General features: G+C 37.6%; 1 protein-coding gene across 1 annotated transcript in view; it reads left to right on the top strand.

Annotated features, from left to right (window-relative positions):
* LOC150105746 (relaxin receptor 1-like) overlaps positions 1-22,092 on the top strand; it is a 78,711-nt gene that overhangs the window by 30,122 nt on the left and 26,497 nt on the right. Inside the window, exons 13-15 of the mRNA XM_090395054.1 lie at positions 7,879-7,950; positions 13,569-13,798; positions 13,986-14,404. Of these exons, the coding sequence (XP_090251180.1) occupies positions 7,879-7,950; positions 13,569-13,798; positions 13,986-14,404 (721 nt within the window). The remainder of the gene's footprint in view (positions 1-7,878; positions 7,951-13,568; positions 13,799-13,985; positions 14,405-22,092) is intronic.

Raw genomic sequence — 22,092 nt, 5'->3', positions numbered from 1 at the left:
GACTTGAACTTTGTTTCAGGCGCAAACTTAACTGTTTGCTTACTTGGGATTAGGAGTAAAATAACCAAGTTTATAAAATGACTTGGTAACCCTAATATATATATATATATATAGTGTGTGTGTGTGTGTGTGTGTGTGTGTGTGTGTGTGTGTGTGTGTGTGTGTGTGTGTGTGTGTGTGTGTGTGTGTGTGTGTGTGTTGTATAAATATTTCTCGATACTGTATTGATATTTACTCCTCCTGATTATGGAGAAATTTTACTATTTGAAGTTTATCCTCTATTATTTACCACCGTTGTGAAGAACCCACTGGTCCTTAGAGAAATTAGTAAGCATAATCTAATTGTGTATAATACGAACGACTATTAACCCTTTTTTTTATCATTTCTCTTTCTTGTTGAAACTCCCTTCCTGTTTTACGCTTATGCGTAGCCCATGCAGGCTTTCGAAACTACATCCGATAGAATAGAGCGGTTAATCCTTTTTCCAGCAGTATCCTATGTCTGTAAACTGCTTGTGATTTGCCTGTTATGTGGTATGAAAAACCCGAGTTACCGGGACGGAAAACCTTTCCACTTCCGTATGAGATCGGCTAACTCACCTTCAGTTAAAATGCCGATAAAAGTTATTATTATTATTATTATTATTATTATTATTATTATTATTATTATTATTATTATTATTATTTCGGGCAACTCCAAGGAGTCGACAGACTCATCGAGGGAGGCCCTAACATCATGTCAAGAACAACTATTCGACATTCACAAAGTATCTATCATACCTCGCCTTGAACTCATTCATGGTCATAGCATCCACAACAGACTCTGGCAGCTTATTCCACTCATTCACCACTCTCGAAGTAAAAACCTAGCGCTAACACCCCCCTGCTAACCACATTCTTGCCCAGCTTCCATGTATGGCCCCTTAGTCCTCCCACCACCAGTCCTATTCTCAAAAATATCTTCTGGATTAATCCTACAGAAACCCTTCAGTAATTTGAATGTCTCAATCATATCACTCCCTTTTCCGCCTATCGACCAATTTTTGCAACCCACAAATCTTCAACCTGTTCTCATAAGGTTCATTTCACAGACCTGCTATCATCTTGGTCACTCGTCTCTGGATATCCTCTCCACCTCCTCCCCATCAAGAAGAAACCCTGGCCCATATCTGGGCACAGTAGTCGAGATGGGGTCTTATCAAGGCTCGATACCCAGGAACAATAACTTGTTTGTCTCTGCTTGTTAAAGTATTTTTCAGCAACCAAGTGATTTGATGAACTGATTTAGCCACTTTTGCAATGTGCCCCCTAAACTTCAACTCCCTATCCACCAACACTCCCAAATCCCTGGCCTCATCAATCTCCTGGAGTACGGTTCCACTAATGTGATATACTGCTGCTAATCTTTTCACTCCAAAATGCATAACCTTACACTTTGCCACATTAAATTGACATCCATTTTCCCTAGCCCAGTCCTCCAAACTATCCAAATCATCCTGCAAAATTTTGACATCCTGTGTACTCACAATTGCTCTACCCAACTTTGCATCATCAGCAAACAAGTGAACACTTCCTTTCCTCTCAGATCCTTTCCTATATCGTTAATGAACAAATTGAAAAGTAGTGGTTCAAGAAGAGAACCCTGCGGCACACCACTAGTCATCACAAGCCGTCTTTTGGACTCCTCTCCTAAATAAATCACTCTGGTATCTCTCCATCAACCACCCTCCTATCCATCTCACCAACCCTATATCCATCCCCATCTGCTCCAGTTTACTGATTAGAGTTCCATGTGGTATCCTGTCAAAGGCCTTGGCAAGGTCCAGTATAATCACTGTAAACCTATTACCCTTATCCAGTTCAGCCGCCACTGTGTTATAAAACGTGAGCAAGTTACTGAGGCATGATCTACCCTTCACAAAACCATGTTGTCCCCTATACAGTATCCTATTTTCATCTATCCAATCCTATATTCTTCTCTTGACTAATTTTTCCAAGACCTTGACGACGATTCCTGATATGCTAATCGGTCGGTAATTTACAACAGCAGTCTTGGAACCTCCTTTATGCAGTGGAACTATTTTCTCCTCTTTCCAACCCCTCGGGACTAACCCAGACCCGAGGCTCAAATTAAACAAAATGATCAAGGGTACTAGCAATTCTTTAGCCGCTTTACGTACGACACGAGCTGGTATACCATCCAATCCCACAGATGTATTGACATTGAGGTTTTGCAATAGACTACTCACCTCCACTTCATTCACCACAATTCCTGTATAATCTATTGGTTCATTCATTTCTGCAATGTCACCACCTGGAAGATATATTCTTGCAAAGTGCTCGCTCAGTAATTCAACTATATCAACTGATTCGGTTACCTCCTACCATCGGCATTCTTTAAAATCATTATGCCATATACATTTTTTCTTTTACTTGCAACATATCGAAAAAACTGTTTAGGATTCTCTGCATGGCCAATGTTCTTTCATAATCTGTTTTTGCTTTTCTTACCACACTCGTTACCCTTCTGGCCTGCGCTTTATACTGTTCATGTGCCTGCAGGTCACCTTTCTCCTTAAATTCCCTCCATAGTTGTTTCTTTTTTGGCAGCTCAAGCTTAATGGTGTTATTCATCCATTTAACCCCTACTTTTATTTATTATTCAAACTCTAGGTATACAGTAAGCCATTGCTTCATGCAAACACTTCTTAACCGCCTCCCATGCACTATCAACTTCTAGTCCTTGCAGTTGTACATGCCATAGCACTGAATCAATCAATCAATCTCCTAAGCTTGTCATACTTACAAGACCGATAATTCCACATGTACCCTGTCTTAATTGTAAATTCCACACCTTTAGCCACCTCCCAAGTCAAGACCCCATGATCACTCTCACCAATTGGTGGCAACGTGGTCATATTCGTTACAGCCCAAATTCTCAGATGCAATTACCAGGTCAAGCACTCTCTGACCTCTAGTATTTTCCATTACATGCTGTCGCAGATAGTTATCCCTTAATAACCGCATAAAATCCAATTCCTTCCCCCCATGTGTCCTCTCCTCCTTCCAATCAATGTTACCATAGTTGAAATCTCCCATAATAATTACCCTTCTTCCACTCATTTCTTCTATTTGCTTATGCATACTATCTCCACTATCTATTCCATCACCTGGTCTATAGCAGCACCCAGCTGTATATTTAGTTCTGCTAGTTTCAATCTCACACCAAATAGCCTCAAATGTGCTCTTTTCTCTATCCTGCAGTTCCACTTCTATTCTTCTTGGCTGCAGCTCATCAGCTATCATCAATAGCACTCCTCCCCCCATTTTATTCTCCCTGCCACTCCTGAACACACCATACCCCTCACATTCAATCCCACCAGCTGTGTCATCTTCTGTCAGCCATGTTTCACTAATGTCAATAACCTGTGGTCTGGAAGTGCCAGCCAAGTCCAAAAATCTTCCTTCTTGTTCCTAGTACTTCTGGCATTTGTATACATGAATTGCAGAAGCCGATTTCTTCCATTCCTATTTTGATGCCTTATACTAACTATCCCATTCGTGGTCTTTCCTACTCGCTTGGGCATATTACACACATTCACATACTCAACTGTCTCCCTAAAATCTGCATATCTACTCCCCCCCCTTAATAACTCTAGTTTCCCTGATTCTGCACATTCACTTCCACTACATTCGACAAAACCTTTTCAAGTCTCCGTACACCAAATCCATTCAAATGTAAACCATCCATTTTATATAAATCCTTTCGCCCATCGAGCTCATTCCACACATCCACAAATTCCACAGCACTCATCAAACATAATTCACGCATAAAGTCATTAACAATTATGGCCCTCCTTCTATACTCTTCACTGTCATACTGAGGAAACAGACTCACCAACCTAACTCTATCACTCTTCTCTTTTGCTACCTCAAGCAATTCCTTCACATCCTCACTCATAGCCTTTTTGTTTCCTTTCAAATCATTTGTACCTGCCACCACTATCAATTCTTTCACCCTCTGCTTTTGCATTCTAATTGACTCGCTTACATTCTTAACGTTCGCACCGGGTTGGTACGATTTTGTTAAACTTTCAACAACACACCTCTTACTAAGGAATCTCCATACAACACACGCTCTTTCATTTTGTTTACACTCACTATCATACCCTTATTTTTTCTATCATACTTTTGCCGATTATTAGTCGGTACGCTTGGTAAACATTTTTGCCAACGCTCCAGCTACCGATTTGCCCTATGTATCGCTCCGCGTAATAAAGCGATCTCACTCATTGCATCAGTGTCATCATTTTTATTCTCCGATGATTCATTCAATCGTTCTGTATGTTTACCTTCAATCTCACTTTCAACGCCACTCTCACAGCTATACTACCTCGCTACCTGTACTACCTCGCAAATATCACCATTCATACATTGAATATCACTGTTATCTAGATTCTCACTTTCATCAACGATATCACTCGCACGACCTGAAGCATTCCTTAAATCCTCACATTCTTTACACTTTATGCACACATGCACTCTACTATCGTTGTTTAACCAGACTCCAACCGCTCTCCTCAATGCATACATTTCGCAAACGGTACACTGAATCAAATCCTTTAAGTTAAGATTTTTAGACAAATATGGCGACCTGGACGCCATCTTTGTATTCCTCTTTATGGGAGCCATGTGCACAGATAATCGTATCTATCAATTTACTATTAAAATACTCAAAAAACACACAAAAATCACCCAGACTCGCTAAATTACTAAAAGTAAACAATACTATGTAAATACTATGCAAATTCATCAATTTTTACTCAAAATATCACTTATCTGTTCAGGAGCTATCCACAAACGCGACATACCATATAGCCCTCTAGTGTTAACAATTCAAAAAAACGCAGACGACTGGATCTTCGCTTCCTAGACGGAATACGAATCCAGGTCTTTCCAACCAAAGAACACAGTCGAAACCGACTGAGCTACAGGGGGGGGGGGGTGCCTCTGTTGTTGTTGATAAACTTTCGGGGAAATCTCAAATGATAAAAGCGACCTGTGGGCCGGGTACAGCTCTCAATGTGCAACCTTAGCCGGAAAGGCGATTTTGTGTAACAACTGTTTTTCTTATTCATAAAAAAATTCTGTTATATGCTCTGTTCTATGCGTATTAATCAGAACGTCGTATAATAAACAGATTTTCTTTACGAAAAATAAAAAAAACAGTGGTTCCCTTTTCAAATTTGAAATCTTCTAATTCATTAGGTTTCTGCCTAGCCTCTGACGTTCGTCGCTCCTATAAGGTTCGGCTAGGGCAACTCGTAGTATGGGCGAGTGTATTCCTGCAAGCTCTCTGGTCAATTTTCGCACGAAACTTTTATAGTTTCTGTATCCGGCTTTGAAATGATGTTTGATTTAATATCCACTTAATTTATATAATCTTGTAATTTTATATTATTCAACTCCAGGTTGAAAGAAGAAAGCAATTGTGTTATACATCAGTTGGCGATTGATGATATCTGTGACGAAATGAACCAAGAGGATTATATGAAAAAAAAGGTGCATTTTGTACTCGATGGTAATTTAAATTATCCGATTTAAACCAAAATCGAATAAAAGCAGATTTAAACCAACATTAAAATGTGTGAACAAATTTTAGCGAATAATCCAAATACCTAATTTCATTAAAGCTATCCAGCAGGGAAGTTCAATTATATGCTTAAAGAACAGCAATACTGATAAAAATTTAGTAATAATTCTGGGTACTAAATCTCATCAGCCAGTTGAGTATCGGATCCGTGGGAGTCTTCCCCCCCCCTGCATTACTGTTTTGAAGTACAGCAGTTCGGCCGGTCTAAACGAAAATTATGCCTCAGAGTTTCTAGGAAAAGTTCTCCTAGAAACAAGCAAGATATTCAGTGTTCTCTGATACTGGTATTAATATTTGTTAGTAAGTAGCGAGTAATAATTCGAGCTGAAAATCTATACCAGGACTGGTAAGTTTCCTCTATATGTATCAAACAGTGGTATCTATTTTTTTTTTTGTTATTCTTAATTCTACATCCCATCCAGCAGTAAATATTTATCTTGCTTTCCTTGATTTATCAGGACTGTCTATCCCGAGGCAGTTTATTCCAGCTATTTTGATGCCCCACTTGTTCTTCCGTCACTTAATTTTGAAACCATGGCTTATAAACTTGTGCCTGTCTTTATAAACTTGCAGAAAAACAACCCGTTCCATCTCCACTTGCGTTCGGTTTATTCAAAACTTGACGGCTACATTCCGTAAAAATGTCTTGTTGCTAATAAATGCAGTCTGCAAGTCTCTTCCATCATTAAATTCCAATTAACGTCAAGTTCCAGTTATTTCTAGAAAAAAAAAATATATATATATATATATATAAGAATTTTTTTGTTATAATGCAGATATTTTTCTACGTAATACGATTATATACGTTTATAACTAAAGCAGATGTAATTTTCTGTACAATTTGTAACGCCCGATTTTCTGTAGCAGAAATTAAAGCAAAAGAAAAAAGAAAGATAGGTATTACACACAAAAAAATAAAATAAACCCTCAAATATTCCTTAGTCGTGATTTTCAGCTACATATTTTTTTCAAGACGTGCTCAAACACATTAGGTTAGATTAATATGTGTTCTAAATATTCTCCTTCTTCCTTTAATTAATTATTTATTTATTTTCTTGATTAGTCAAGAAACGAGAGTAGCAATAAATTATTGATAAACTTTATAGCAAAGAAAATACTAAATCATCATCATGGTACTTACGAGTACTGTGATAATGACTGGGCTTTAGTGTAGTTGTCTTTTGCCTACTGAATATGTTTTGTCTATAAATCGCGTGTGATTTTTTCTAGCCTGTTTTCTAGGATATGAAAAACCCGATTTCTGAATGGCAGAACCTTAACACTGCTGTATGAGACCATCCGACTCACTTTCAGTTGAAAAGCGCTTATAAAGGTCTACGTATCCTAGACGAGATCCGAACCCAGATTTCCAAACAATAGGTATCGTCAATACCGACTGAGCTATGGAGGTTCCAAAACTCAGCTGAAATTCCTGAGAAACCTGAACTCAGTTACGAATTAAAGTGTTTGAAAGAACTTTTATCCAGTAAAGTGTTTTTATGTAAATCCTATTCATGAAAAACTGAAAACTTAAAATATTTTAGTACCGTAAGCACGGTTAGATGAGACGGGAAACCTCGCTATAAAGACCAAATATGTCATTTTTTCAATTCACCAAAAAGAAGCTTAGCGGTTTTATACTGCGATACTGTACTATATACCCGTTGATAATCGTCTAATGATGCCGAATTTTCAAGTGATACCCAAAAAGTAATCAATATTACCATTTTCAGCGAAACTGATTAAACCAGAATTTAATCGTATTATATTTAGTTGTAAAAAGCACAACTAAATATATTATGTCAATAAGTTAACATTAAGTTAATGTAGCTTTGTCGTTAGCACTTGGTTCAGTATTAACTATATTCTTACTGATCTTAAGACAGGGCTACTCTCTCTCAAAATTGGAGTACAAAATTATAAATAAATAAATCAGCTAACGCCTTCTATTCCCTTATAGGGAGTAGGCGAGGCCTTTTAACCCTATCTAGCTTTTGAAGACTGAGTGGGCAGTTAAATCTCCACCGGTAGCCAATCAGAGATAGCTGGCCCATGTCTATCACTAATTATAGCAGCCACCGATGAAGAGGCTGGCAAATTATTGATCAATTAAATAATCCTTTGCTGGTCTCTTTCTCTTTCTGTAGTAGTATTTTTATATTTACATAGTGTTATTAAGATGTATATAATTTAAGGATCCAACAAGTTCTTATTTGTTTTATTAGACATTTGGATGGCATGGAAATATCCAACATCGATCTGAACCATTTCCAACCGTTATCAAGTCTCGAATTCATGTGAGTACATCTTCATTATGCTTCTCGTATTTTTGCCAATTAGTAGCTTAGCTACACGTGATCTATAAGCGTGTTTGGATTGGTATATGACTTAGAATAATTTTCCATCCTCTTGTATATATATATGCATTAAACCAGATGTATTTTTTAAAATGCCCTCAATAGGCTTTGATTGATGGAAGCGCGCATCATTCAAAGTTTATCCTGGGAGTGTGGCTAAAGTTTTCAGATGGCTTAAAATATGAAAATTTAACTTAACAAGAAGTAGAAGCAGTTTTAGCATCGCTAATTATATTGCTCTGTCTTCGATTAATGCTTAGAAGTTATTATGATAGATGGACTTTCGCAGGTAAATACGCTATATGATAAAACACGTCCAATCATAGTTTATTTTAAAATTCACTCAAAATGAACTCGTTGCCATTTAAACTTAAAAGAAGTTTAATCACATTAAATGAACTAGTTATATTAATTAATTTAATTTAATTTTGCGGCTATCAACGAGATTAGTTGAATGTTGCCAAATATCTTTCGCTAAGTTATGTTTTTTTAGATACGAAAATTTTAAATAACACAAAATAAAAGATATCTTATGTGCAGAGAAGATGAAGATCTGAGAACGTTTTTTCTTTCAGTATATGCACTTTTCTATGTTATGTATTAGTGTACTTGACTAAGGTTTAAAAGTTTCAATATCACTTCAATACACGAGAGCGTGTAAGATCTAGGGGGGGGGGGGAAGAGGGCAAAATTGATTACACTGTTTCAACCTGATTGGTTGTCATCAGAAATTTGAAAATTCCTGAGAAGGCTCATGTTTTGAAGGTGTCCACGTGCGCCATCATGAAAATTAATATATACTGTATGTATGTATGTATGTATTATTATTATTATTATTATTATTATTATTATTATTTTCGGGCTACTCCAGGGAGTCAGACTCATCGAGGGAGGCCCTAAACTTCATGTCCACACAACTATACGACATTCTCACAGTATCTATCATACCTTGCCTTGAACTCGCTCACTGTCATAGCACCCACAACAGACTCTGGCAGCTTATTCCACTCATTTACGACTCTAAAAGTAAAGAACCCAGCTCTAACACCACTGCTAACCACACTCTTGTCCAGCTTCCATAGGTGTCTGCTAGTTCTCCCACCACCAGTCCTGATCTCAAAAATATCCTCTGAATTAATCTTATAGAATCCTTTTAGCAATTTGAATGGCTCAATCATATCTCCCCTTTTCTGCCTATCAACCAGTTTCTGCAACCCACAAATTTTCAACCTGTTCTCATATGGTTCATTCCATAGACCTGCTATCATCTTAGTCACTCGCCTCTGGATCCTCTCCACCTCCTCCCCATCAAGAAGGAACCGAGGTGACCAAATCTGGGCACAGTAGTCAAGATGAGGTCTTATCAAGGTTATTGTACCTCTGCTCGGTACAGAGGTACAATAACTTGCTTGTCTCTGCTCGTTAAGGTATTTTTCAACAACTAAGTGAGTTGATGAGCTGATTTAGCTACTTTCGCAATGTGCCCCCTAAACTTCATCTCCCTATCCACCAACACTCCCAAGTCCCTGGCCTCATCAATCTCTTGGAGTACAGTTCCACCCCTGTGGTATACTGCTGCTAATCTTTTCACCCCAAAATGCATAACCTTACACTTTGCCACATTAAATTGACATCCATTCTCCTTAGCCCAGAACTCCAATCTACCTAAGTCATTCTGCAAGACTTTGACATCTTCTGCATTCACTATTGCCCTACCCAACTTTGCATCATCAGCGAACAAATGAATTGTTCCACTTAGATCCTTCCCTATATCGTTAATGAACAGATCAAACAGCAGTGGTCCAAGAACAGAACCCCACTAGTCACAGGCCGTGTTTTGGACTCCACTCCTGAATAAACTACTCTTTGATATCTCTCCATCAACCACCCACCTATCCACCTCACCAACCCTATATCCATTCCCATATGTTGTAGTTTACGGATTAGAATTCCATGTGGTATCCTGTCAAACGCCTTTGCCAGGTCCAGCAGTATCACTGTAAACCCATTTCCCTTATCCAGTTCAGCCGTCACCTTGTTATAAAACTTGAGCAAATTACTCAGGCATGATCTACCCTTTACAAAGTGCTGTCCCCCGTACAGTATCTCATTTTCATCAATCCATTCCTGTATTTTTCTCATGACTACTTTCTCCAAGACATTGACAACTCCTGATATGCTGATCGGTCGGTAATTTGCAACCGTAGTCTTGGATCCTCCTTTATGCAGTGAAACTATTTTCCCCTCTTTCCACGCCTTCGGGACTAAACCAGACCCAAGACTCAGATTAAACAACATGGTCAAGGGCACTGATAATTGCTTAGCCGGTTCACGCAAGACCCGTGCCGGTATACCATCCAATCCCACAGATGTATTCACATTAAAGTTCTGTAATAGACTATTCACCTCCACTTCATTCACCACAATTTCCGTATAAACTAATGGCTCCTTCATTTTTTCAATGTCTCCACCTGGATGATATACTTTTGCAAAGTGCGTGCTCAGTAACTCCACTATATTGTGTATATATGTATGTATGTATGTATGTATATATATATATATATATATATATATAGATATATATAAAGAAAATTTATTCACTGAGGAGTTCCTTGTGCTATGATTGAGCGCACACATAAAAAATGTGGTCTGCACTTTCATTGTCGAACAAATAGCTGCGGTCCAGTCACTCGGCAAAGTTTCAACGTTGCCGAGTGACTGGACCGCAGCTATTTGTTCGACGAAAAGCATATGTGATAAGTGGCAAGTTCTACCAATACGTGTTTATTGAAAATTTTTCTAAATTTTATTTATTTTAAATACAAGTAAATTTGCATACGGGGGGGAAAATAAATTGTATGGCTTACTCTATATGAGACAAGCAACACAAAATATAACCTTCACATAGAATGAATATTAAATCATTTCGACCATTTTCCTCGATAGAAATGCAACTCACATAGATAAAATCACACTAAGTGAAGAATTAATTGTATTATATTACACCCAAAGTGAATGATTTATCATGCATAGCTAGATAATATGATTAGTTAGTTTTAACCCAAATAGCATTTATGCTACTCCAAAAGTCTGAATATTATTCGCACAATTTACTCTAAATTCACAGTTGGCTTCCAGAATAATGAAGAAAGACATGCTTAATGTGCTAGAGTATAATATATAGGGGTGATCAAAATTAAAGTATTCCTATTGAAGCCTTGTGGAGCGACGCCCAGTGATCCAAATGCTGCGAAACTTTGCAGGAATACATTGTGCGTCATGCGGAAGCGATATCTGAGTAAAAAAAAATTTGGTTACAAAATTCGCCACCAGGGGACTTTGTAAACTCTGTACCTGCTGAGTTGCAGGTACCAGGAGGTTTTTAAAAGATGGACATGGGATTTTTCCCTTCATTCTGGTTGTTAGTACCGTTCACAGTGATGTCACTAACCTTGCCCAGTGTGCTTTGCTCATGAAGCTGTGTTACCTAAACAATTGTGCTGCTGTTGCTGCACTCGCGAATTTCGTCGCCTGAACAAATTTCGACGAAGTCCACTATCTCCATGTGCTCTGCGACTAATTTTTATTTATTTATTCATATGGAGTCTCCTCCCTTTTCTCCCCATCCCTATTGGGGCGAGTTGAGCCCCCTCATGGGGGATTAAGTATTTATGGCTGTAGATCCGTGTGTTTCAGGGGGCAGGTTTGCCTGCTTGCGGGATGAAACTCCCCCAGATAAACTGGCGCGGGAAAAATCCTGCTGTCCATGCCCAAGACCGGCTAACTTGGCTATGGCTGAGGAAGATCCTTAAGCTCCTCACGTCGGCGACGGGAATGGAACCCAGGACACTCCTTCCCCAGGCATATGGTTGAGAAGCGCATAGCCACTAGGCTAAACCGCGCGGTCTGCGACTGATGATTAGCCGTTTTGAAGAAACGGGATTGTTGGGAGTTCGACCTGGCAGAGGTCGCGATAACAGCGTTAATTACTGCAGTGCACAAGACACGTGGATGTGTACTTTACACGACTGTCTGAAAAATTCTACGAAAGATTCTGTATTTGTATCCATTCAAGATAATCCACAAAATCATCCACGGACGCTGTGGCCGTGGATGATTTTGTGGGGAGATGAGGATCACTAGAATGGAACTGTGAATACCCACTGTTCTAAACATTAAAAATGATACTTTGCCATACCACTTCAGGCAACAAGAATGGTTGTGAAAAGTTTCGATTACGGTAACTGAGACGAGGCCAGTACATTATGTTAACTGTGTTTTCCCCAGTCGATTTGCTTGTTTTGCGGAATGAAAAAACCTGTAGCCAACTGTGATCGGCTAATTCACCTTTGGTTAAAAAAAACCCTTAAGATTCCTCGCACCATAGACTGGATTGGAATCTAGATCTATCTTCCCAAACGAAGGCTTATGTTGCGAGTGAACAAGAGAGGTGCTGTTACCAGAAGTGAAGTAGTCCAGTCAGATCTGATTTTTCTTGTATTTTATGAGCTTTATTTTCTTATGAACTTTTATGTTCTTTTTCTCTGATTTTGTAGCTTGGGCAGTCTGGCCTTTGCTGCTTGAATCGCATATGACGGCTGAAGCAGTTAAGACTTTGGGGTCAGTATAATATGATAATTATCTACTTTGAGGGATAAAAACCAGAGTTTTTCGAGAGAGAGAGAGAGAGAGAGATAAACCCTTTCTTCTCTTCGTACGAGACCAGCTATCTTATCATGCCTTTATAAAAGACATTTCGATTGAAGGCGAGTTAGCTGAATGCGAAATAAATTAGTTTTCACGTCCTCGACGGGATTCAAGCCCACGTCTTTCCGAACGAATAGTATCGTCGTTACACACTGAGTCAAGCAGGCTTGTTCCTAGCTTTTGCAAGGCTTGATACAAGGGTTATGTAAACAAATGTATTTTATTTTTTTGGCGTGGAGGGAATTGTTGTCTTATGAAGATCTTAAGAAGCTTTTTACATTTTTGAACGGTTTGCAAGATAATAGGATGCTTAGTTTCTGTAATAAAGGTGCACTGTGGAATGAGGTGACGTACTCGTATGTAATCAAAAAGAAGGAGAAGTTCTTGTGCAATGCATAATGGTCTGTTTTCCAAAGTCTGTTTTCCAAAATATTCAGATTGACCCCCTGTGGGGCGTACGCCCCACAGGGGGTCAATCTGAATATTTTGGGGGGGCAATTAGAAAACGATGTTGGATTCGTCACCTCATCGCTGATATACTCAAAACACTCACCATTGTCGGTGGGGGGGGGCATCAAAATCTCTGAAGCGTTGATGTGGGGCATGATCCAAAAAACGTTGGGAAATACTGATTTAGAGTAATGGTAAGGTTTAGTAGGACCATAGAAACGACCAGTATAGATCGACTTCCTATACCATTATACGAGTGTATGTATATATATAAACTTTTAGACAGAAAAAAAAAGTTGTTAATATTTTCCCTGCCCTTACTGGATAAGCGCAAAAGAAATCACATCATAATTTAAATAAATTATTCAGTATAAACTCTTTTTTTTTTTTTTTTTTTTCAGCTATTTCAAGAAGTTCCACTATTGTAGTTATGCTCCGTATGTCAGGATATGCGGTCCAAAAACGGATGGTTTGTCATCGACAGAGCATCTGTTAATGAGGCCTCTTCTACGCATGTCTGTCTGGATCGTGGCACTGATGACATGTTTAGGAAATTCCATAGTACTCACGTGGCGTATGCTGTCCAGGAAAGAAGACAGGGTATTATCCCTTTTTATCAAAAATTTGTCTGGTAAGTACAGCTAAAAGTCAAAAAGCAAATATTAAAATACAAATGCGACTGCAAGAAATTATATTACAAAAAAAAAAAAAAAATTAAAATTACCATAATAGTGAAAACATGAATGAAAACAAAACGTTTTACCATATTACATATAGATATGCATGGAATAATGATCGTCCTGTTGCTCTTAATCTAGTTGCTGATCTGTTAATGGGAATCTACTTGCTTGCAATTGGTGCTCAAGACGTCGTTTTCAGAGACAAATACAACAAGTATGCCCATGCGTGGATGTCCAGTTGGCAATGTACAGTGTGTGGCATAATCGCGATGGTATCGAGTGAAGTGTCTGTCTTTATCCTATGCCTCATAACCCTTGAAAGGTATCGCTGCATTCGTACGAACATTCGAGTGGTGACCATAACATCTGCACGATACAGTCTCTTAGCAGTATGGTCAGTCGGATTAATATTAGCCCTATTTCCTGTAATTCAATGGTCACATGATTATGGATTTTACTCCAGTAACGGACTCTGTTTCCCACTTCACATTGACGATCCTTATTTGTTAGGATGGCAATATTCAGCCTTTGTCTTCCTGGGAATCAATTTCACAGTGGTAAGTTAGTCTCTTGTAAATATGAAAGTAATGATTTTAATAATAGATATTCAGGATGTCAAAAAATAAGTTAGTAGCAGCACATTGCATGAGAAAACGTTACTTCTAGGGGAGATCGTATGATCAAGAAATGGCATAACATGAACAATTACATGGTTGATCATAAGTTGCAAGATACCTGAAATCCGGAAATTTTGTCGTATGGATCGATACAGAGCAGGACAAATGTCCATAAAAAAGGAGTAACCAACACAGGGTACGCAGATGCATCCACTGAGAATGAATATGTTCCTAGTACAGTCTTCTTTTCACTACGCGTTATTCCCGCTTCCTATGCAGGGTCCCCGTGTTACTTACTTAGATGCGACTACTTGTTAGTACCACTCCCAACCGACCTGTCGCCTAGTCTGCCACTGGGGGGGGGGGGTATATTTTTGGCTGTAGAAGCGTATGTTCACGGGGTCGGTTTGCGGAATGAAAACCGCCAGATAAATTGGCGGGAAAAACCCTACTGCCCGCGCCGAAGACCGGCTAACTTGGCTATGCCCGAGGAAGATCCTCAAGTTCCTCACGTCTTCGACGGGAATCGATCCTTCCCCAGACATAGGGTTGCGAAGCGCATAGCCACTAGGCTAACCGCGCGGATATGTTCCTAGTACAGTAAATATCTTAAAAAAAGAAAACAAGTGAATTAAACTGAGTGACAAGTCACTAGACAGTGTGCACAGCATCGTTCATGCTCATCTTGACCAAAAAGGTTTGTGTGCACTTTGTACCAAAGCAATACACTAGCATTCACAGAATTCCTTGAATAGGATTCACTCTCTCTCTCTCTCTCTCTCTCATGCATTTGGTTTTATTATTTTTTATTATTTGATACAAAAAAGCCAAAAAGCCTATGTAGCCCTGTAGAAATGGTGTTTGCATCCGTCCACATCCCGAAGAAAAGATCGTTCTAAATTTCATTCTTGTCGCCGACTAGAGGAACTTTTTCTAAGTCTTTTTAAGACATGGTTCCCGAGTTAGTCGATCTTTGCAGAAGTAAGCAGGTTTTTTTTGTTTTTTTTTCTCCCCCGGAAACTTGGGTTTCTTGTCCGGTGAAACTCAAGAAATCGGCTGTAGAATCCACGCTATTTCATACGATAGTATATTATGTTAGGAACCATGGAATGGCGGCAGTTTTCTGCCGTCCTCTCTTCACAGTTTTAATATCATTGGCAGTTTGGGCCAGATACCACTGATTGGTTACGTGTAAAAAACCAATTGCCTCAAAAAGGTTATATAGGACTAAAAAAACGATATCCCTTACTAGCTTTAGAATAAAAAGCAGTAGATGATTTTTTTTTATTTGATATGATAATATCATTCCAAGCTACGTCAAATGCCTAGTTAATAAGCGGTTCGCAACTGACACCAATGTCGTTTTCTGAATTAAAGTCACTTGACATCAATTTCTTCTTTGTTGAAATAGATACCTTCGTGCTATAAATGGAATTAATGGCATAAACATATTTGGCTTTGATGTCAAAAACTGATGCGTACCAAAGTCAATTATGCATCATGCTTATGTCAGAATAAAGTCATTCACATGAGTATTTGCTGCTTTAACCTTTGAAACATTCCCATATAATAAGGACAAGAAATGCCTTCCCTGCAGCGGCAATTTCTCCCAAATATGGGAAAAGTTTAAATGCAGTTTAAGTTATGTTATCCTATCCGCTGACGCCTTTTTTTCCATCATTGAAGTAGGTGAGGCCGTTTTATCCCTATCTAACTTTTGGAGAGCAGTGTGGCAGTTCAATCTCCACCATAGCCAATCAGAGATAGTTGACTGTCACTAATTTTATTTAGTGAAGATTAAATAGTATTGAAGAAGCGACAAACAAGTGCTGCCATCTCGTGGTCCATAATCCTAATACAACATATTTATTGTCTGAAGTAGTGTGGGTTATACGGTCGATTTTCTTGAGTTTCCGGGAGGGGGAAAAACCCTCTTTCCCCTTGCCAAAGATTAACTAACTCGGGAATCATTCGATAGAATGCTTAGGAAAAAAGTTCTAGTCGGACAGCCTGTGCACAAGAAATTGTTTTCAAGCAGTAATAATCATCACTCAGTGCAATGAAGGGATTGTTAGTTTTTTTTTATTACTTTTCCATTAATAGATGAATGATTTATTGTTCATTACACTTTAATGTGAGTCTTGACTGCACTGACTGGGACCTCAATTTATTGTGAATTTTCACGTTTCAGCCTAAACGTGCAAGTATCTAATTGCCAGTTTTAAGCAAACTAATACTCTTAGCTTAAAAGGTGCACTCGGTCATCAAATAAAAATTAAAATATCAGTTTAGATATACAAGCTAGGTAATTGAGAATTTATCTCATTTTGATCCTTATGGAGGAGTCCCTCCATGCAGCTTGTAAGGAATGCAAAGAGCAGTTGGGACTTCAAACTCATAGCCAATACTTACCTAGCTGCGAAGATTGGACAACTGGGCATTTTATGACATTCCAATTAAATTATATTTTGTATTGGTTTAAACCATACTTACAGTATGTTTTACATCACAGTGTGGCATAATGTCAGCTAAGGTGTCCAATTAAACAAGATCCCCAGTGTTTTCATTAGGAAATACGGAAAAGTATGAAACGTCAGCTACTTAAACTCACATTCAACAACTGTTCCACTCTCTCACTATTGTGTGAGAGAGAGAGAAAAAAAAATCTTATTTTTACCTCTTTCTTAACCACACACAAACTCATCTTCCACATCTTTCTCTCTCTCCACCTTCTCTATAATGAAAATTTTCAACAACTCAGCTGATATTCTATAATGGCCCCTTTCCGAATTTTATGTGCTTCTAATATCATTCCTGTTTCTTCTGTTTACCAGTGTCCACAATCCACGCACTTCAAATCGTTCTCATAATATACATTCCATAATCCCAATATCATCTTTGTAACTCTTCTTTATCCTTCAGAACCAAGCAGGCCAAATCTATACACAAGTAGCCCAAATATAGTCATATCAAGGTCTTGTAAGAAATATAAATTAAAATTTTAAAACTTAAAATATTTAATAATTGATAATTTATTAGCAAATCAATTTGATTTTACGAACCTTTTGGTCCAGCAGAGATTGCATATTTATTACATCAATTTTCGAGAGAGTTTTGAACTTTTAACAAAGTTCGAATAATCTGCAAGTGTTTTGCTAACTTGGTTGGCATACCTGCTCCTCAATTAAGTAGGTTCATACCCCACTGTGAGCATGGATATGTGACTTAAGGCGGGAGATGAATTTCATCATCTGATGTGAGACCACCATCTCAACTTGCTGGAGGCCTGAGGTAGCATGAAAAGTTCTATGCTTGGCCCACCTGCATTACTAATATCCTACTCCTACAGGGGCACGCCAGTAGTGTCCGGTGCCTGTGCGCAAAACTTTAGTTAGTGCACCTATACTAGGCTGACCATACGTACCGTTTGGAACGGGACAGTACCGTTTTTTCATATTTCCCGGCCGTTCCGTCGTTTTAATAAAAATGTCAATTTTGTGCCGTTTATAATAAAAACTATAAATATACTTTAATATTGATCAATCATAAATTATTATTCATAACCTATAATCGCATATCAATATCATGGATACCAGTAATTTGTATAACCATGGAGTTGCATTGTTCGATATTAAATATCGATATCTGCAGTTATTGAGAGAAAATAAAAAATACATGGCAACAGTTGCGCGTCTCAAGCACGGCGTCTGTTTTGCTGTAGCGTTAGTTTTTGTTTTGCCCGTATACTAACCGATGGCTTTGTTATTCAATACCAGTGGTTTAAATTTCATATTTTTAAAAGTTTTAAGTCTTATTTTTTAAAACTTTAAGTCTATCCTTGAAATGTCAAAGAAGTGAAACTGCAGTTTTAATGACAATCTCCAGAAAGAATTCAAATTTATTAAACTGGACAAGCTGTGTAGTGATGGAACAAAAGTGGCATGCCAACGCCGTAATGTCCATTTTTCCGTTGCTCATGGAGGCAAAAGTGCCATATCAACCAACATCTACGAAGCCAGAAACATAAGGATGCTGATAGGATGGTGATAGTGAAAGCGATAAAATTGCAGCAAGTGACGCTCCTGTTGCTTATCATACTGTCTGTCACGGTCGAAGTTGTCGCGCAAATGACTGCTTGTCGACATTGATAAATAAAATTTATAAACCAAAATTTTCTTCAGCACGTACCAAATCAGAATATTTCAGCTACAGAAGTAGTCATGAACATTGAACATCTCGTGTATTCGATCAGTGGAACCTCAATAATATCTATAATTGTGAGGCAGTTGGATACATGAAATAAAGAAAACATTCTTGTATCTGATAGGTACAGATTTTTTCTGAAATGAGCGAAAAACGCCTAGACTTTTGTAATATTCTAGAGTTTATTCTTTATCTTTCAGGAAGTACAGCACCTGTTGAGAGAATATTTTCTGTTATGAACAGTATGTGGTCAGAGGAGAAATCTAGATTAAGTGTTGAGACAATGAGGGCTATGTTAGTTGTAAGACAAAATTGTGTCATGGAGTGTGAGAAGTTTTATGATAAAGTGTTGAAAGAACGAAATTTGCTGCGTAAGATCACTTCATCGGAGAAATATTCATTTCGAGATCATGGCGAAATGCAGTCTCCCACCCCCCTCTACGTCAACTTAAACTTTTGTATGGGTTCCGTCACTGAAGAATAATGATAAGCTCAATGTGTTTACGTAATAAAACTTTTTTATTGTCTTACTTTATCATGAATACAGAATATTACACAACGCCGTCCCGTTTTTGCCATCCCAATGTCCCGTTTTTGTCTCAGAAATATGGTCAGCCTACCCTATATCCCTCCCCCCAATAAAAAAAAAAACACTTTATAAAAACGTTATTTTTAATATTTGATGTCAATCAAGTGAGTATTTTATTTTGAATTTTATCTCCTAAAATAGGAGGGCATATTTTTAAAATCAGGATCATTAGCTACACGTCGCGTGTGTTCCGATATAAAAGGATCAAACTTTTCAAACATCTCAATGCATTTTTAAAAACTTGCCATTGTTGCGATCGTAAAGTTCATTACTTTTACCACGAAGAGCTAGATTCTGTTTGCCTAAAAACTGTATTATTCTTTTTATAACTTCATACCAGCGTTTCCTTTCATTATCTAAAACTGTTTGCTGATCAATACATGTTTTATTTTTTAAGGATGTAATTAATTCTGTCCATTTTTTGTAATTGTTCAAATGATTCAATTTTTTCTCATTACGATTCAAGTATATTGCAAGATGTTGCCTATATTCTGCTGATAATAGCAGAATATAGAATAAAGTTAAAAACTGCAGCAGATTTTCTTATATATGTTTAGAGCAAATGCGAGTGTGAACAAGATTAAACAAATTCAAACGCGCGCCATCCTGTAAACATTAAACTCACGCAAGTTCAAGTTTTTACTTGTGTATGCTCAACTACTTGAACTAGGATCAGAATAAAATATGATCTTAAGGAATAATAACAAATAAGTGATTATAAATAATTTGTTTAAGACAAATCTATAAAATATAATTAAAATTTAAACAAAAATGTAATTTATTTTGATATAATTAATGAATAATATTTTTTTTTAAGTATTTCCTCCTCGCCTGAAATCTTTGGCGCCTTTTACTATCCTGGCGCCTGTGTGCGTCGCACACATTGCACATATTGCCGGCGCGACAGTGTACTCGTATAGGCTTGCAAACTTTCGTGGATGAGCTTAAAATTCCACTGTCATTTTTCTAAAATCAGCATTAAAAAAAAATCAAGCCTGTATTGCTGCAAGAGGTAAAGTTATGATGGCATTGCCATCATTAATTACCATAGATGAAAAGAATGAAAGTGCAAAAGTGAAGTCACTACATTGAATTCGAATCTTTGATGAATTATGAACATGAATTATGATGAATCTGATGCTCTCCATACACTACATTTACTGGATGACTGAACTTTCTATGGGCAGTTCAATAAGGTATAGCAAACTAAAGATAAAGAAATGTTGTATTATGAATTACTAAAATCTTATTAGTATTTTTGTTAAACAGTAATTAGAGATTTTAACAATTTGTTATATAACATTTAGAGTGAGGGATTACTTTATGTGACTTTGTAACACTGAATTGCACTACAGAATCTTATAGAGGATAATTGAAATACATACTAGTTTAAAAGTTTTATTTTTTACAATTATAATATCTTAAATTTGTTACTCGAAATGTTTTTAAATACATCTTTACATCAGTGGCGTAGCTAGGGGGGGGGGGGAGTGCGGAGGAGGCAGTCCGCGGCAATTTGAACCTTTTTTGAACTTTTGCAGTTAATTCTAAAATACAGTCTCGAGAACTCAGTTCCAAATATTGTAATTACTGCAAATTTTCCTCACAAATGCTGTAAGTATTGCTACTTGTGAGAGGAATTTTTCTAAATAAAATTTGATTAAGAATTACCTACATTACTATGAAATAGACTTCGTCAATGTCATCGACGATTTTGCTAACAAAAAAGCAAGAAAAGTAACATTTTAGAATGTTGAAATTAAAGTTTTACTTCAAAAATAAATATAGTGTTTTAATTTATTTCCCTATACGTCGTTTTGACTTTTTGTAGTATTTCTGGTGTGTATTGAGAGGGGAGACAAACTCAGGGACCGTCCCAGGCGGCAAGAGCTCTAGCTACGCCACTGCTTTACATATATAAAGTATTCTGATAAATATGTTTGTTACCTTTATGAACTGTATGTTCAAAAGTTAAAAGGCCTGCTAAATGATAAATATATTCTCTTAGAATTTTATTTCACCAAGTAATATATATACCAAATAGTGATATACAGTCTCTTAATCTCCTAGAACTGTTTACCCCAAGAGTTGGCAAGCCTGCCAAATAGTAGCATATATTCTCTTATCTCACACAGATAAGAGATATATTGTATTTCCTTGGAGTTGGCAAACCAAGTCGAGTCGCTCTTCCCTATTCCAGTAATGTCACTGTGAGTGCTGTTATGAAAACATGTTTATGCGTAACTGTATCTCATTACAAACATATATTACAAGCATTTACCTCATCCCGTCTCTCCTCCTACAGCAGAAATTTACAAAAAAAAAAAAAAAAAAAAAAAAAAAAAAAACCGTTGAAAAACTTTTCTTAAACTCCTAAACAGCTGCAGATATTTATAGAAAATGCTATTTCCCTGCATCACAATATAGCAATTATTTTTTCTCTTTATTTTGTGCATGTTTTCATTTCATTTTATTTCTTCTTCTTAAGCTTTCACGAACCTTTAAGGTTCTTAGCTGTGGACTTCGCACCCACAACCGTCTCGAGGATAAGATGGTAGGCCCTATACCTCCCGGTGTGTCCTGTGTCTGTAGATGCGTATGTTCTCGGGGTTGGTTGCCTGTTCTAAGGGACGAAAAACCCGAGTATCATTTGAGACCAGCTCATTCACCTTTAGTCGAAAGAGCCCAGATAAAGGTTCTTTACGTCAAGAACGGGAATCGAACCTCTTTCCGACCAAAGGTCTTCGTCTATACCAACTGAGCTCTAGAGGCTCTTCATTTTATTTTACATTTTTAAAATATTAAAAAAAAACAAAAAAAAAACAGCTAACGCCTT

The sequence above is a fragment of the Typopeltis vanoorti genome, chromosome 6 (assembly GCF_054136105.1).
Source record: "Typopeltis vanoorti isolate ZY-2024b chromosome 6, IOZ_Tvanoo_1.0, whole genome shotgun sequence".
Taxonomy (NCBI): domain Eukaryota; kingdom Metazoa; phylum Arthropoda; class Arachnida; order Uropygi; family Thelyphonidae; genus Typopeltis; species Typopeltis vanoorti.
The sequence above is the reverse complement of the archived record's forward strand: the minus strand, read 5'-3'. Positions and strand labels throughout refer to the sequence as shown.